Raw genomic sequence first — 17,435 nt, 5'->3', positions numbered from 1 at the left:
TTCTAAAATTATTCCTTTCAAAATGCACCATCATGCATTTGTCAGCCATGAAGTTAATCTGCTGTCATGCTGCCTAATTATGCTGCTTTACTCTTTAAAGTTCCTCAGTTTTTCTCTAATTTTGACTAATTTAGTCCGTAAACTAATTCCTTAATCTTGTATTGAAAATATGAATTAATATAACTGGAAAACTAGTGTTGTCTTTATACTAGGTTTTGTCTCCCAAGTCCAGTACTGAGATTGGTATTATGCATTGTAAAGACTCCATACTATGGAACTCTTGGATTCATTAAAGTATCTAATAAAGTATCCAGTGACTCATGAAGCAAAACCATTTAATCTGTAAATTTTAAAGTGGGAAAATACCAGGACTTAAGAAATATATGCAAGGGCTTGTTGCAGAGATGTCCTTAATCAACGGAGTATCCCCCACAAAAGGATGGAATGCATACACACTTTTTTGTAACGAAAACTTCATCACAAAACTGCTGTCACACAACTTTGGTGGAATGAAGGAAATGGTTGCAACTAATGACACAAGTGTCTCATATTCCTTTCTTTGGAAATAAGGTACCTTAATTGGAATATTAATATAACTTCAAAAAGTAGTTCAATGTTGTGTTAAATCTATAACATAATGGATACCCTAATTATGCAAATCTCCTTTTATAAGGAAATGTGGCATGAAAACTTTAGGAATAATAATAATGTTCTAGAGCTGTGAGCGCTGGACACTATTGACCATGGAAAACCAAAATACTCAGGAGAATGACAGGTTACACTTAAGTTTTCAGGTGTGTGCATGCGTGTGCGCACATGTGCTTGTGCGTGTCTAATATATATGTATGGTTTCGAAAGATGAAGATAGGTGACAGTTTGAAAACACCCTCACTGCTTCCAGGTTTCCATGATCTTACAAGCAGCTTTTAGTGAAAGTACAAAAGATTAAAGAAAATAGTGCTTTTAGCAACTTTGAAACTCTAGTTGCAAAACCTACATGCATGTAGAGGATAATAGCCAATGTGAAAAAGAAAACTAACTTATGAAAATCTTGCATGTTTTCATTTTTATGCTTTGTTAGAGGTGTTTTAAAGGCTGTAGAAGGAAATAACTTTTTAAATAACTTTCTCTAAGGTCATTATAGTAATGGTCAGGATCAGTTTGGACCGTAGCTCATACAGGTAGTTACCCTATCTGCATCCATAACAATGGGTGAATAACTACAAAGACTTATCTGATAAAAGTGGATCCATACTGCATTTTCTAAATAAAGGTATGAATGTCTTACTGGGACAGAGATAGACCTCATTGGTTTGGCATAAAGATCAAGGCAGAGGGAAATGAGGGCGAAAGGATACCAGTGAACAGCTGCTGATCTTTGAGGGAAGTAGATCTACAGTGCTCTGTGTACCTAAAGGGGATTTTGTGATGTAAAAAGGTATTGACAGATTTCCCCAAACTGGCAGAGAATCATAAAATATTTTAGAACTGAATTTTCAATTTTCTTAAAATCCATATTTGCAACTGATACTGTTTGGGAACAGGAATCGGAGTTGCTGCACTGTGTTAATATTCTGTTTGGAAAGATTTATGAGTGAATGTGTGACCCTTGCTGAATCCTGTGGTGGTGAGCTGACATTATCTGCTTCATCCCAAGTATTGTGATTAACTGGGATTAACCTCTAATGTAACGGGTATTTTTCAGCGGTCTGGAAAGAGTCCAACTCTGTTACTCCAATTTCATGCTGTTAGACTGGAGATTGTTTTCTGGCCACAGTGATAACATTACAGCCTTATTTGTTGCATGGATCAACTGCCATACATAGATTAAATTTATGTAAACAGTTTCAACAGAAAGAGGCTCTCCTTTTAAATTCTGAAAGGGCAGTTTTACCCAAGTATTTATCGTGAACCTGGTATCGAAGGCCCTTTGCTTCTCCTGACTTGACCATCAGTATTTAACCATACTGAACAAATTGTTTTGATTATTTCATTTGGCTAGGGGCTGAAAAGAGAAGAAAATGAACTAAGATGAGAATTAGTGGTCCAGAACTTTATATGGTCAGTCTCCTGACCCAGTATCAAGACCTTCTGATAGGGCAAGTGTTACTTTCCATGTCCAACATTTTGGAAAACGTTGGCTACTCAGTTTCAAGGGTAACCTTGATTCTGATGCTTCATAACTTGAGTGCTTGACCCTTCAAACTTAATACTTGCTCAACATAACTTTTTGTATGTAATATATTTTCTCAATGTCATACTGCTCGGTCTTCTATAACTATGCAACAATTATACTATATGCTAGCACTCATAGTTAGAGTTGCAATGGGAAAAAGTAAATTTAGTTTCCTGTGTAAACTCAAATCTTAATGCTGCAGTAATGTAGCCTGCTATTCATTACTATAGATTACTAAAGAAAATAATTTAAAAATAAAATGGGTGGAAATAGAACTAGAAATAAAATTAATTGATATGGCACACAACTATTTGAGATGGAACATAAGATGTTCCATGTTTTCTTCTTTGTTCTTTTCCTTCTGGCTATAGCCATACACTTTTTGACCAATTCAGTACTCAACACTTTAAGAACACCAAATTTGTTGTAACTAAACAATAGTAACTGGAATAATCCAAAACTAGTGTTTTGACAGTGGATCTGTCCTCTAAGCAAAAAATGGTTTGAGACAAAGGAGTAAAATCTTTTCAACCTAAGTAGCTCAGGGAATAATATTCGGTTTCTAGATAAGTGGTGGTAGCATTAGAGACACATACAGAACTTTATACTCTCTAGTGAAACTCACAATGATAGATTTTGAGCTCATTGCTTCTTTATAATTTTGGAGGCTCATATACTATTGTGATAAAGTTAAGAGAGAATCCTTCTACCCTAAAACCTTAAACGTTTATTTTTATGGAAACTGATTATGCTTCAATAGTAGAGGTGAAGTATTGATTTTTTTTATACTCATCACTTCTAAGCCTTTCATCATACAGCAAATCAAGACCTTACCTCTTTTTGACTTAGTGAGCCACAAGAGAATTAGAGTTTGTATTTGAGGTTCCGATAGTTAGGGTATGTCTATGCTACCCGCCGGATCGGCGGGTAGCGATCGATCCAGTGGGGATCCATTTATCTAGTCTAGATGTGATAAATTGACCCCCGAGAGCTCTCCTGTCAACTCCTATGTCCATTGATGCGAGAGGTGCAGGCAGAGTTGATGGGGGAGTGGCAGGAGTCAACTCACCACGGTGAAGACACCATGGTAAGTCGATCTAACTATGTTGACTTCAGTCTAGACCAGGGCTAATTCTCAAAGTATGCTTTCACTGGGTGGCTGGACATTTCTTGGGGGTGCCACAGGCATGCATCAACTCCAATGAGTGAGTGGGCATAAGTCTCTGCCCAAAGATGTTTATATGTCTTCCTGTACCCATTACTGTTTGCTTTTATTTGTGTTTAGTTGATAATGGGTTTTGTTCCCACACCTATGTATCATAAAACAGTATCAGTTTTAGTTGCAGAGACCTTACTTGCTCCTCCCATGCCTTCTAACTGAGCTGCAGTGATTTGCAGGCAGCTAAGTTGGTGTAAGTTTTTATACTTGCTTAAAAAAAACTGAATGGGAGCAATAGACTCACTTTGAGCTCATACTAAAAAGGATGAACTTTAAAGCAGTCCTAGTAAGCAGTCCTTCTGTCTTTGAAATACTGTTGATACTTTGAAATACTGCAACTGGGGTAGAAGGGAAATGCAGCATTTCTCTCTGAAATTCAGCCATTTGCAAAGTGCTGCAAGATGAATTTCCAAGGAAACTACCATATCTTTCCTGAGTTCAGCCACTAACGGTTACTTTATTTTTTCCCTTAGAAAGGAGCCAGTTTACTTGTTCAAATGAAAGTAAAAGTTCAGATTTCCCTAGCTGCCTGTAAAGGTTTAGTTGCCAGGTTGAGGGAGAGTAGCCTCAAGAATCTTCAGTGGGTAGAGATCAGCAGCGGAGGAAGAGGGATAATGCTTATTGTAATGCTGTCCCTAATAACTCTTCATCTTATTTGGAAAAGTAATTTACAGTTAAGGGAATGTGATGTGTATAATCACTTGTCAAAATTGGTTTCCAGTTTTATCATGATGCCTCTTAATTGACACGTGAAGAGCTGGTCTCAATCCAGTTTTTAGTTGACAACGGTGGTGGTGGTGGTGTTTGACAACTTGTGCTGTTGTTGATCAAGTACAGAATTGACACAGAAGACCCTCATCCTTAGATGTGGACCTCCCAGGTTATGAGGACAGAAGATTTGTGGTGACGTTTTCACTTGACCTCTCAGAACAAAGCACGTTTTGGGATAAATAGGCTTTCAGTATCCAGATAGTTCATCCACTTTTCACAAGCAGTTGAATCCACTAAAAAGAGAAAGTTAAAGAATTGTAATAGTGGTGAACATACTTCTTGGTCAGTGCACTGTCGTTGGCCTTCTGCCTTAGTTGAGGTATGCACTAGTGATCCAGGAATGTACACCCTTCTGTGACTTAAAGCAATTGAGTGCTCAGAGAATTTTGAGGGAAATAACTGGTGGATTGTGACCCTTGTTTAAATCTGAAAATGGTTATTAAAGCCTTTTCCTGGTGCATATCTTTCTATGTTGGCAGAGTAAATGAGCCTGTTTATACTTTCAGAAAATAAATGTCCTAGGTCAAGATGCTAAAATAAAGATATAAAGTTATAACTACTACTTAGGGACACCCTTCTGATGTTTCTACATAGATACTGTACCCTTCCATTACTAGACAGACAATTCTGAATCTGAAATGGATTTAGCTGGAAGAATACTGAAGACTTGTGAAAGCAATAATGCGGTGGTTTGGTTTTTGTGTGTTTTTGTGTGAAAACATTTCAAATATCATTTGTGTGTTTCCTATCAGGACTTGAAAGCATCACTTCTGAATTTAGATATGTAAGTAACTGTATTCTTTCAGTGCATTTTCATTGAATCATAGAAATGTAGTGCTGGAATGGACCTCAGAGTCATCAAGTCCAGCCCCCTGCGTGGAAGCAGGACCAAGTAAACTAGACCAGCGACTCTCAATCTTTCCAGTCTACTGCACCCCTTTCAGGAGTCTGATTTGTCTTGTGTACCCCAAGTTTCACCTCACTTAAAAGGTACTTGCTTACAAAATCAGACATAAAAATACAAAAGTGTCACAGCACACTATTACTGAAAAATTGCTTGCTTTGTCATTTTTATCATATAATTATAAAATAAATCAGTTGGAATATAAATATTATACTTGCATTTCAGTGTATGGTGTATATAGTAGTAGTATATAGAGCAGCATAAACAAGTCATTGCATGAAATTGTAGTACTGACTTTGCGAGTGCTTTTTATGTAGTCTGTTGTAAAACTAGGAAATATCTAGATGAATTGATGGACCCCCTGGAACACCTCTGTGTAACCCCAAAGGTACCTTACCCCCGGTTGAGAACCACTGACCTAGACTATCATTGAGAGGTGTTCGTCCAACCTATTCTTAAAAACCTCCAATGAAGGGGATTCTACAACTTCCTTGGAAGCCTATTCCAGTGGTTTACTATCCTTAGAGTTAGAAAGTTTTTTTCCTAATATCTAAACTAAATCTCCTTTGCTGCAGATTAAACCCATTACTTCTTATCCTACCTTCAATGGACCCAGAAAACAATTGATACTATCCTCTTTACAATATCGCTTAACATATTTGAAGACTGTTATCAGGTCCCCATTCAATCTTATTTTCTTAAGACTAAACATGCCAGCTTTTAATCTTTCCTCATGCGTCAGGTTTTCTAAACCTTTTATCACTTTGTAGCTCTGCTCTGGACTTTCTCCAAGTTCTCCATCTTTCCTAAAGTGTGGAGCCCAGAATTGTACACGGACACCAACTGAGGCCTCACCACTGCTTAGTAGAAAGGGACAGGTTTCAGAGTAGCAGCCGTGTTAGTCTGTATCCGCAAAAAGAACAGGAGTACTTTGTGGCACCTTAAAGACTAACAGATTTATTTTAGCATGAGCTTTCGTGAGCTACAGCTCACTTCTTCGGATGCATAGAATGGAACACACAGACAGGAGATATTTATACATACAGAGAACATGAAAAGGTGGAAGTATGCATACCAACAGGAAAAGTCTAATCAATTGAGATGAGCTATCATCAGCAGGAGGAAAAAAAAACTTTTTGAAGTGATAATTAAGATGGCCCATAGAAGGTGTGAGGAGAACTTAACATAGGGAAATAGATTCAATTAGTGTAATGACCCAACCATTCCCAGTCTCTATTTCCCTATGTTAAGTTCTCCTCACACCTTCTATGGGCCATCTTAATTATCACTTCAAAAAGTTTTTTTTTCCTCCTGCTGATGATAGCTCATCTCAATTGATTAGACTTTTCCTGTTGGTATGCATACTTCCACCTTTTCATGTTCTCTGTATGTATAAATATCTCCTGTCTGTGTGTTCCATTCTATGCATCCGAAGAAGTGAGCTGTAGCTCACGAAAGCTCATGCTAAAATAAATTTTAGTCTTTAAGGTGCCACAAGTACTCCTGTTCTTTTTAGAAAGGGACAGTTACCTCCCATGTCTTACATATAGTCCCCAGAACATTAGCCTCTTTTGCAACTGAAAAATGGTAGTGTTCTAGTCAAATTATTTGTATTGAGTTTGGGCATTTTAGTGCTAACTTATTAGGAATAGGACTCTGTGTTAGGCACTTTACAAATACATGGGAAAGTACACTCCTTCTCCCAAATAACTTGCAATCTAATTTGAAACAAGACTTCTCAAATGCCTGTGAAGAACAATAGGAAGACAGGTGACATAAGTATGAGTGTATCAGAGCTAGCTTATGGTAGCTGTGTACTGCTTGATGGTTGAAAGTTATTGGAAACTGTAACAGTACATATGTGGTACCGAATGAATCTTTTGAGTGAGGGGGAGGATAATGTATCTGGTGCTGAGTAGAATTTTTCCAATTAGTCTTTTCTGGCTGTATCAGTAAAGTTGTGAATAAAATGAAAAGGACTATAGACTATGCTAATTCTCTGTTTGGTATCTAAGGGCTTGGCTACACTTACAAATTTGCAGCGCTGCAGCAGGGTGTGAAAACACACCCTCTCCAGCGCTGCAAATTGCGGCGCTGCAAAGCGCCAGTGTGGTCAAAGCCCCAGCGCTGGGAGCGCGGCTCCCAGCGCTGTCCGTTATTCCCCACAGGGAGGTGGAGTACGGACAGCGCTGGGAGAGCTCTCTCCCAGCGCTGGCGCTTTGACTACACTTAGCGCTTCAAAGCGCTGCCGCGGCAGCACTTTGAAGTGCTAAGTGTAGCCACAGCCTGAGTAACATACCAATTATTTTTGTACAGTCTCTAGTGAAATGCAACTATTTTTGTATGCTTGAATGTAGATATTGACCATAATATCTACATTGACCATAATTAGCAGTGGTCCCAGGGGCAGTGGGAGCAGTGCCGGGGAATGCAACCCCGGGGGCGGTCAGAGCAGCGGCTGCTCAGTGGCCCCAGGCAGCTGGTGCCACTAGCCCCGGCTCCCCCCAGACTACCGAGCTAAGGTTTAGTGAGGGATATTTATTGTACAAGTGATGGAGAAGTCATGGGGCTGTGAATTTTTGTTTATTGCCTGTGACCTGTCCATGACTTTGTTAAAAATACGCCTGACTAAATCGCAGCCTTACTCATGGATTTTAGCTAACTGCTGTAGTAGTAACTGCAATAGCACATTTTACTTTGCATCCAATGGGGGAGGGAATGATTAGGTTTTCTTGTGAATTTTGCTGAGATTAGATTAATGTGAATCAGTGAAAGATTTAGTTTGTGCCGTCTTTTAAACCTCGGGATAAAGCATAATTTTTAAAGTGAGTAGAACAGATTTGGATTATGCAGTTTACAAGTTTTTTTGTATAAATATAATGTCCAGTATAGGATTATCTATAATAGCAATATTTGGAAAAGAGGATTAGAATAAGAATTCCTAATGCTTGAGTGGTGGGGAATATGGGCTAGTCTACACTGGCAATGCTAAAGCACTGCCACAGCAGCGCTTTAACGTGGCTTGTGTGGTCGTGGGAGAGCGCTGGGGAAGAGCTCTGGTACGCTGGGTGAGAGTACTGGTGCACTGTCTACGCTGGAGCTTTACAGCACTGAAACTTGCTGTGCTCAGGGGGGTGTTTTTTCACCCCCCTGAGTGAGAAGGTTGCAGCGCTGTAAATTGCCAGTGTAGACAAGTCCTATTAGTCGTGTTAAACTCTTTCTAATGCTGTCTCCATACCAGTTTGACCCTTATATGGAATTGGTTAAGGGTGAGTTCTCCCTTTCCTATATTCTTGTAACAGAGTCTGGGTTGATCTGATAGGTAGAATTGAAAGCTCTATTTCCCTTTTTTTTTTTTAAAGTCTACATTAGATAAAATTGCATATTGCCTTTGAATACTGTAGGAAGTGAGGCAGTGCTAAGTATGGATCCAATTTTGGGTAAAGCAATTACAAATTCAGGGGGTTTTAAGCTTCTTCAGAGGCCAGCTGGGGAAGATACTTAGATCTCCTGTTTAAAGCTTTGGGTGGAGGTTCAAAACACCGCTGCTTTGAGTTGATATTGATAACAGCACAAAGCCTAATCATTTGAGAAATCACAATGTAATTGGCTCTCTAATGGGTAAGGTTCGGCACCCTGATTTAAACCAGCCCAGGTGATTTCTAGCAATCTGGATTGTGATCTTTCTTGAATTGTGGACAATGATGTTGATTGGAGATGGTTCAGAGAAGAGCCATAGGAATGATTAAAGGATTGGAAAGAATCCCTTACAATGAGAGACTCAAGGAGCTCGATCTATTTATCCGATCAAAGAGAAGGTTAAGAGGTGGCTTCATCACAGCCCAGAAGTACTTACACGGGGAACAGAAATTTGATAACAGTGCGCTTCAGTCTAGCAGACAAATATATAACAAGACACAATGGCTAGAAGTTGAAGCTAGACAAATCTAGATTAGGAATTACGGAATAAGGTGCACATTTTAAGTGTTGATGATTAACCATTGGACAACTTCCTAAGGTTATGGTGGATTGTCCATCATTGGAAACTTTTCAATCAGGATTGAATGCTTTTCTAAAAGGTGTGCTGTAGTTCAAAAAGGAATAAATTAGGGAAGCCCTATGGCCTGTTATGCAGAGTCAGACGAGATGATCATAGTGGTCCCTTCTGGCCTTATAATGAATAAATTATGGTAATTAAGAAATGCTAATTGGAAATAGGGGAATAGCATATTGCAAATGAAATATTGAAGATTGTAACAGAGGATTGTTTAGCCAGAAGATGTTTGGTAAAATTCCAGTCTTAATGTGTCAGAACCAGAAACCTTGCCAAATTCGAGGCTACGTATGTGACTATTATCTGCTAAGGTGGTCAGACTTAAGGTAACTTTTTTGTTTCATGTATGTTGGAAGTAGAGCTACTACTTTATAACACTAATGCAGTGATACTCAGACCTCAGCGGTTCAGGAGCCAAATTAGCTCAAATTAGCATTTCCCAAAAAAGCCTCAGTAGTGTGAATTCATTGTTTAATTTACTATAGTACCACACATTAATATTTAAACAGTATGACAGGAAATATTTAGGTGTGTGTTCATGTATATGTATTCACAGCAGAATGAGCAAGTATTAGTATTTTATCAACTACAATTGGTTAATATAGTAAACACATCCTGATGGATTAATAACTTAGGTTGGTTAATAATTAAATCATTTTTTTAATATCATGTGCTGCAAAGAGCCACAGGAGACACATTAAAGAGCAACTTGTGGCTCATAAGCCTCAGTCTGAGTATCACTGATATTTAATTTAATATTAATGGAAAATGGTACCACAATTATTTGAGGAAAAAACAAGTGCATAAGAATTTTAAATTATTAAACTCCAACAAACAAGACTTCCTGGCTAATCAAAAAATACAAATTTGAGACTGATTTTTGTCTTTCCAGCATGTTGTGCTAACTAAAATGAGTCTATTAATCTACGGTGTTTTGTCTCTTTTTCTCTATACAACAAAAACAATATTAAGAAACCACAGAGGACACAGTTGTTTACTAAATGCACATACACTATGCAGCTAGAAGTTGCATATTTTACCTGGGTCTCCTCGAGGCTTCTGAAACCTAGAACACAGTAAAGAGCACCAGAGGGCTAACAAACTATTTAAAGGGATGCTACTTTGCATAAAAAAAAATTGTGTATTAAGCGCTAAAACTAAAAGAAGTGTGTCTGTAGAAAACTATTTGGAAATAAACTTGACTAAAAGTTTAATAGTCATAGCTAGCTGACAATAAGCAAAACTAATTGAAATTTTAAAGTGATACGGAAAAACATAGGAAAGAATGTCCTGGAAGTTTGGCATACATAAGAAGATAATGAGCAAGCTTGGCTGTTAGTGGTTTTGAACCCCTATCCATTTGTTCTGTTACTTACTATAGGAGAGGCTTGTAGTGACCTTATATTTAAGTTGCCTAACACTGTCCATTATAAAGGATTTCTGCAACCTTTCTTTGAGAATCTCTCACCTCCCTTACTTGCTACAGGCCTTTGATATTCAGCACAGTTAATGGCCTGAGGCTACAGAAGTGACTTTTCTTGTTCTGTGAAATTCCATTCAGATTTTGGTGAGGTATAGTATGTTTAAAAATGGCTATTTCCTTTCTTTTGCTTGCCTTTTTTAGGAAATGGCAGTATAGATTCACGCAGAGGCCTGGGTCACATGTGTGGCAGCACCACCAACACCTGCTGCCTGAACACCAGGGAGCTAGGTGAAGCTGCTGGAGGGAGGGTAGGGTGACCAGATGTCCTGATTTTATAGGGATAGTCCCGATTTTTGGGTCTTTTTCTTAGATAGGCTCCTATTACCACCTTCCCTCTGTCCCGATTTTTCACATTTGCTGTCTGGTCACCCTAAGGGAGGGTGAGCGGGAGAGACAAGCTGGGCCCCCCTCTCAATCACCCCCTGGACCCAGCATATGGTGCTGGCAACCAATCCTCCATCTCTGGGGCCACCACCATGTAAGCAGGAGCTCCTCCAGCTCCTAGGTCAGTTGCAGGATGAAGAGAGCCAGGCTATGCTGGGCCTGCCCCCCGTGATTGCACCCTGGACCCAGCACTCCTTGCACTTTGAGCATATCGCTAGACCTGTAGCTCTAGTAACAGTCTCTGCTGTAATACTGCAGGTTCAAGGTTCAAACCTTATTCATTCACAAGGGGTTGAGTAGGTTGCTAGTTGCACATATTCAACTTGATTTTGCTTTGAGTTTTTTAAAATCAAACAAATCCACAAAATCAGGAAATCTCATACACAATCTGTTAAAAGAATGCCAAGGTTTCAAAGCCAAGCACTCAAAACTTAGGAAGTGGCACATTTATGGTGGCCTGTGCAATCTTAATTTGACTCCCATATATTGATAGTTATTAATTATATGGTGACTCATTTTCTTTAGGAGATTCCTGCATGTTTATTCACTTCACAGGATAGGTACACAAGGGGGCAGAATTAAAATTGCTCAACAAGTACGAGATTTATGGTTGCCCAACTCTCAAGTGTTTGACTTTGCAATCTGTAAATTATATTTAAAATAGTTTTTAGTATAATTATAACTATTCAGAACTTTGCTGTAATGGTACAATACTACTTTTTCAGTTTCTTAACTCTTTTTTGTTCCTTCTCCATAAAGATAATCTGCTATTTCTGTTATCTGAGAGATATCAGCATGGCTATATAAAGCAGCAAATGTGAGTTGTCTTTGTAGGAGATTCCAGCTTGGCTTTTCTTTCCTTGCAGAATTCTAAGTGCCCGGAAGTTGATGATTTTGTATAAAAAGGGATTATTCTGAAACAGGTATTATAAAACTAGTAATCCAGTCACACCTCTCTAGCCAGAATGCTGAAAGTATTACACCTCTACCTCAATATAACGCGACCCGATATAACACGAATTATGTTTTCTTGTTAAATCAGCATTATAATCCTGCTTTCATTTCCCTCCAGATGATGAAACATTCCTGGGATAATTATAAGCGTTACGCTTGGGGATTAAATGAACTGAAACCCATATCTAAACAAGGACATTCAAGCAATTTATTTGGTGAGTAGTTTTTGCATTTGTACTTAGTGACATGAATGTTAGGACAGTAAATCAGTTGAAGAGATTACAGTGGTGACACACGTGCTCTTCCCAGCTGTTGTGATACTGACATTTTTTGCATAGCATGTTGTGTATAGAAGTTAACAGACTAAGGTGACCGCTTGCATTACCTTGTCAAGTTACGTCATCTTGCTCCTCTGAATGAAGGTGATGAAGCATTTCGGTGCTATACCTTATGTGGATAATTACACTGTATTACACTACTCTGATCCAGATCACTTTGTCACTACACGTAGTAAAAACATGAAATAAAAATTAAATGCTATACCAGGGACATAGCTACCACTACGTATTCCATGTGGGTGCAAAAGTGGATCTTTCACAAGTATCTTCTGGCAAGGAGTGAGTGACCGGTTAATTGACTTGAAATGGAGAAAATCTCTAACTGGTTCTCTCTTTTGTGAGATGACCTATAGTTGTACCCATAAATGGATACGTCCACGCTACCCACCAGATGGGTGGGTAGCAATCGCTCTATCAGGGATTGATTTATCGCGTCTCGTCTAGACGCGATAAATTGATCCCCAAACGCGCTCCTGTCGACTCCGGAACTCCACCAGGATGAGAGGCAGAAGCGGAGTCGACGGGGGAGCCGCGGCTGTCGATTTTGCACAGTGAGGACGGGAGGTAAATCAAACTAAGATATGTTGACTTCAGCTACGCTGTTCTTGTAGCTGAAGTTGCGTATCTTACATCGACCCCCTTCTCCCCCCCAGTGTAGACCAGGCCAATGTTGCAAGAGATATAGCTATAAATTAGTGTTAGACATTTCTTCAGCCCAAAATTAGCTTGAAAAATTTACAGCTGTACTGGAAGAAGAGTGTGGAGAGAAGACAAAGGTAATGCATTTTAGAAATATCTTTTTTAAATTTAGAAATGGTGCAGAACTGAATAGAAGAGCATCAGCTAAAGGAGAAGTTGAGTAGAAAACACTGCTTCCTTATGCACAGATTAGTGTTGGCTTAAACCTTGTGGAACGGGGGGGAAAAACCCTGGAAATTGCTTATTAGAATATAGAAACTGTTGTCAGTCTTCATTATTTTGGAAATAATAAAAGTGAACTAATTTCCTTGATGCCCACAAGATAGTGCATAGCTTTGATTTATTAGAAAGATTAAAAAAATGTGTAAAACTATATATATTTTAAAATAGGGTGTTTATATCTTGCTTGAAATGGGAGAAGAGATGAAAAATTTTATCTTTGGATGACACTCGTAAAACAGCCTAAGTGTGCAGCATTTAGTAAATCCTCAAGAATTAAGTATTCTAGTGCAGCATTTCCAGAAGTTTGGGTTTTACCCACCTCAGGATTCAAAGGTTGTGAGTGTATGTGTGAGGAAATGGGGGTGAGAACATAAGAATGGCCATAATGGGTCAGACCAATAGTCCAGCTAGCTCAGTGCCCTTTTTTCTCACAGTGGCCAATGCTTCAGAGGGAATGAACAGAACAGGGCAATTGTGTGATCCATCTCCTGGTGTCCAGTCCCAGCATCTGGCAGTTACAGGCTTAGGGATACCCAGAGCATGGGGTAGCATCTCTGATGATCTTGGCAAATAGCCATTGATAGAGTTCTCCTCCATGAACTTATCTAATTCAAGGTGTGAGCATACCATCAATTTATATAGTGGCATTATCTTTTCTCTCTTGTCATCTATCCCTTTTTTAATGGCTCCTAATGTTCTGTTAGGTTTTTTGACTGCCGCTGCACATTTGAGGAGCTGTTTTCAGAGAACTGTCCACAATGACTCCAAGATCTTTCTTGAATGGGAACAGCTAATTTAGACCCCATCATTTTGTGGGTATAGTTGGGATTATGTTTTCCAACGTGCATTACTTTGTATTTATCAACACTGAATTTCATCTGCCATTTTGTTGTCCATTCGCCCACTATTGAGAACCCTTTGCAACTCGTCATAGCCTGCTTTGGACTTCACTATCTTGAGTAGTTCTGTTTCATCTGCCACCTCACTATTTATCCCTTTTCCCAGATCCATTTATGAATATGTTGAATAGCACAGGTCTGAGTACAGACTCCTAGGGACACCACTATTTACATCTCTCCCTTCTGAAAACTGACCATTTATTCCTACCCTTTTTCTTGTCTTTTAACCAATTACTGATCCATGACAGGATCTTCCTTCTTATCTCATGACTGATTATTTTGCTTAAGAGTCTTTGGTGAAGGACCTTATACTTGGACTTGCAGAAAAATCTTTGACACTATATGTGCTAGATCACCTTTCTCCATGTTTGTTTGACCCTCTCAAAGAATTCTATAGATTGGTGAGGCATGATTTCCCTTCACAAAAGTCGTGTTGACTCTTCCCCAACAAATAATATTAATCTATTTATCTGATAAAGCTATAGTAAAGAAGAGAATTAAGCAACTTGCCTGAAAGTTAAGCTTACCACCTGTAATTGCCAGATGGCCTCTGGAGCCTTTTTAAAAAATTGGTGTCACATTATCTATCTTCCTGTTACCTGGTAATGAGGCTGACTTAAGAGCTGTACCACAGCTAGTAATTCTGCATTTGCATACTTAGGTTCCTTCAGAACTCTTGCATGAATACCATCTGGTCCGGGTGACTTATTACTTTTCAGGTTATCAGTTTGTTCCAAAACCCTCCTCTATTGATGCCTTAATCTGGGACAGTTCCTCAGATTTGTCAGCTAAAAAGAATGGCTCAGGTGTGGGAATCGCCCTCCCATCCTCCTGTAGTGAAGGCTTCATTTAGCTTCTCTGCAACGGCCTTGTCTTTCTAGAGGGCTCCTTTGGCACCTCAATCATCCAGTGGCCTCACTGCTGCTGATGTACCTGAAGTATTTTTTGCTGTTTAGTTTTTCGTCTTTGGCTAGTTGCTCTTCAAATTCTTTATTAGCCTTTCTAATTATACTTGACTTACCAGAGTTTATGCTGATTTCTGTTTTCTTCAGTAGGATTTGACTTCCAATATTATATCTTTTTGTCTCTAACTTCCTCTTTTTACTTTTTTTAGCCATTGGATTTTTTGGTCCTCTTACTGTGTTGTTTAATTTGGGGTATACGTGTAATTTGAGCCTCTATTATGGTGTTTTTTTAAAAGTTTCCATGCAGTTTGGAGGCATTTCACTTTTGTGACTTCCTTTTGAAGTTCTGTTTTTAACTAGTGTCCTCATTTTTGTGTAGCTCCCCTTTTTGACATTAAATGCTACTGTGGGAGCTGCTTTGGTATATTCCTCTCTACAAGGATGTTAAATTTAATTACATTATTGTCGTTTTTACTGAGTGGTTCAGCTATAGTCACCTCTTGTGTGCCACTTAGGACTAAGTCAAAAAATTCCCCTCTCCTTGTGAGTTCCAGGACTAGCTGCTCCAAAAAGCAGTCATTGATAGTGTCTAGAAATTTTATTTGTGCATCCCATCCTGAGCTGACATGTACCTAATCAATATGGGGGCTGTTAGAATCCCTCATTATTACTGTTTTTTTTTCTATTTTTATTGCTTCTCATCTACTTGAGCCTTTCATAATAACTATCATCATTCTAGTCAGGTGGTTTGTACTATATTCCTATTATACTCAACCCTGGAATTTCTATCCCTAGAGATTTCATGGTACAGTTTGATTCACTTAAGATTTTTACTAAATGTTACTCTATATGTATGCTTTCATTTATAGTGCCTCTCCCCCACCAGAATGACCTACTCTGTCATTCCTATATATTTTGTCGCATTATCATCATACCATCAGGTTTCTGTGATGCCTATTATATCAGTATCCTTGTTTAATACTAGGCACTCAAGTTCACCCATTTTAGTACTTAGACTTCTAGCATTTGTATATAAGCAGTTATAATTTTTTTAATATATAGTGGTCTGCCTTCATGTGAAGTAATTGAATGGGACTCCTTTTTCATTCGACTGTTTCTATTCAGCTTCTACCTGTACTTTATCAGTTTCTATCCTCTCCTTTTTAATAGGACATAGAGAATCCCCATTAAAAGATCCTCCCCTAAGGGATGTCTCTGTCCCAAACAGTGTGCTTCTCTGCACTTGTTGACTCCCCCTCCCCCCTTAGATTTAAAAAACAAAACAAACCTCCTTACAACCTTTTTGATTTTGCATGTCAGCTATCTGGTTCTGTTTAGGTGGAGCCCCTCCTTCTTGTATAGGTGCCTCCTTTCCCAAAAGGTTCCTCAGTTCCTAATAATCCTAAAGACTTCCTCACTATATCATTGTTTCATCTGCATCTTGAGATCCTTCAGTTCTGTCTGTTTAATTAGACACATGCATGGAACTGGAAGCATTTCGGACAATGCCACCGTGGAGGTCCTAAGCTTTAATCTCTTACCTAGCAACCTAAATTTGGACTCCATGTCTTGAGAGATCAGCAACTTTTCCTTTGCACCGGCAGGCAGTTTACCTCCATGAGGTTCTCCAGGTGATTACAAACAGTTTTTTTATATTTCCTATGATCCCCCATTACTATTACCTATTTTCCTAATAACTGGGGTCTCCTCAGTGTGAGAGGATACTGTGACATCATCTGGAAGAGGAGGGTCTCAACTATGAGATCATTTCCTTCCGCTTCACTTTGATGTTCTCCAATTAGACTTTCTTCCTCCTCACCAGCACAGAGGCTGTCAGAGTAGGGGTCGGACTCCTCTACTGTGTCCCAGAAAGTCTTGTCTATCTACCTGTCTTTCTTAGCTCCTCTAGTTCAGCCACTCTGGCCTCAAGAGCTCCTATCTGGTCTTTGAGGGCCATCTGCTGCTTGCAGCAAATGCGCACACATGCCGCTTGCTAACATGTCTGAGTGAAAAGAGAAATTTTAAAATATCTAAGCGTCAGCAGTGCAGCAGTATCTGAGGATATGTCTTCATTGCAGTCAGCCCAGACTCTTACTTGGTTTTTAGCTCAACCCCATCCACATACAAAAACCTCTATGTGGGTTTGGAGGTGCTTTAAGCCTAGACTGGAATCCACCCACTTTCCACAGAGGAAAATCACTCCAGTGCTGATAGTCTTCCATTGCTATTCTGAAAGAGCAGACAGGTTCTTCTGCAATTGACAATACTAACTGTGGAAGAATCCTAGTGTCTCAGCACAAAGAACCATGGGATATGCCCCCAGAGATACATGTAGGTGAATAAAGAACCAGTGAGAACATAGTAACATAGGTATGACTTAGCTGTGGGTATGCTCACGCCCAGTTTAGACTGACCAGGGTGCTCACA

The 17,435-nt window shown here is 39.1% G+C and overlaps 1 protein-coding gene across 1 annotated transcript in view; it reads left to right on the top strand.

The window, feature by feature from the left end:
* Positions 1 to 17,435, top strand: part of MAN1A1 (mannosidase alpha class 1A member 1) — a 201,860-nt gene that overhangs the window by 35,216 nt on the left and 149,209 nt on the right. The window contains exon 2 of the mRNA XM_045010119.1: positions 12,064 to 12,160. Coding sequence (XP_044866054.1) covers positions 12,064 to 12,160 — 97 coding nt within the window. The remainder of the gene's footprint in view (positions 1 to 12,063; positions 12,161 to 17,435) is intronic.

Source organism: Mauremys mutica, chromosome 3 (genome assembly GCF_020497125.1).
Source record: "Mauremys mutica isolate MM-2020 ecotype Southern chromosome 3, ASM2049712v1, whole genome shotgun sequence".
Taxonomy (NCBI): Eukaryota; Metazoa; Chordata; order Testudines; family Geoemydidae; genus Mauremys; species Mauremys mutica.
The sequence above is the reverse complement of the archived record's forward strand: the minus strand, read 5'-3'. Positions and strand labels throughout refer to the sequence as shown.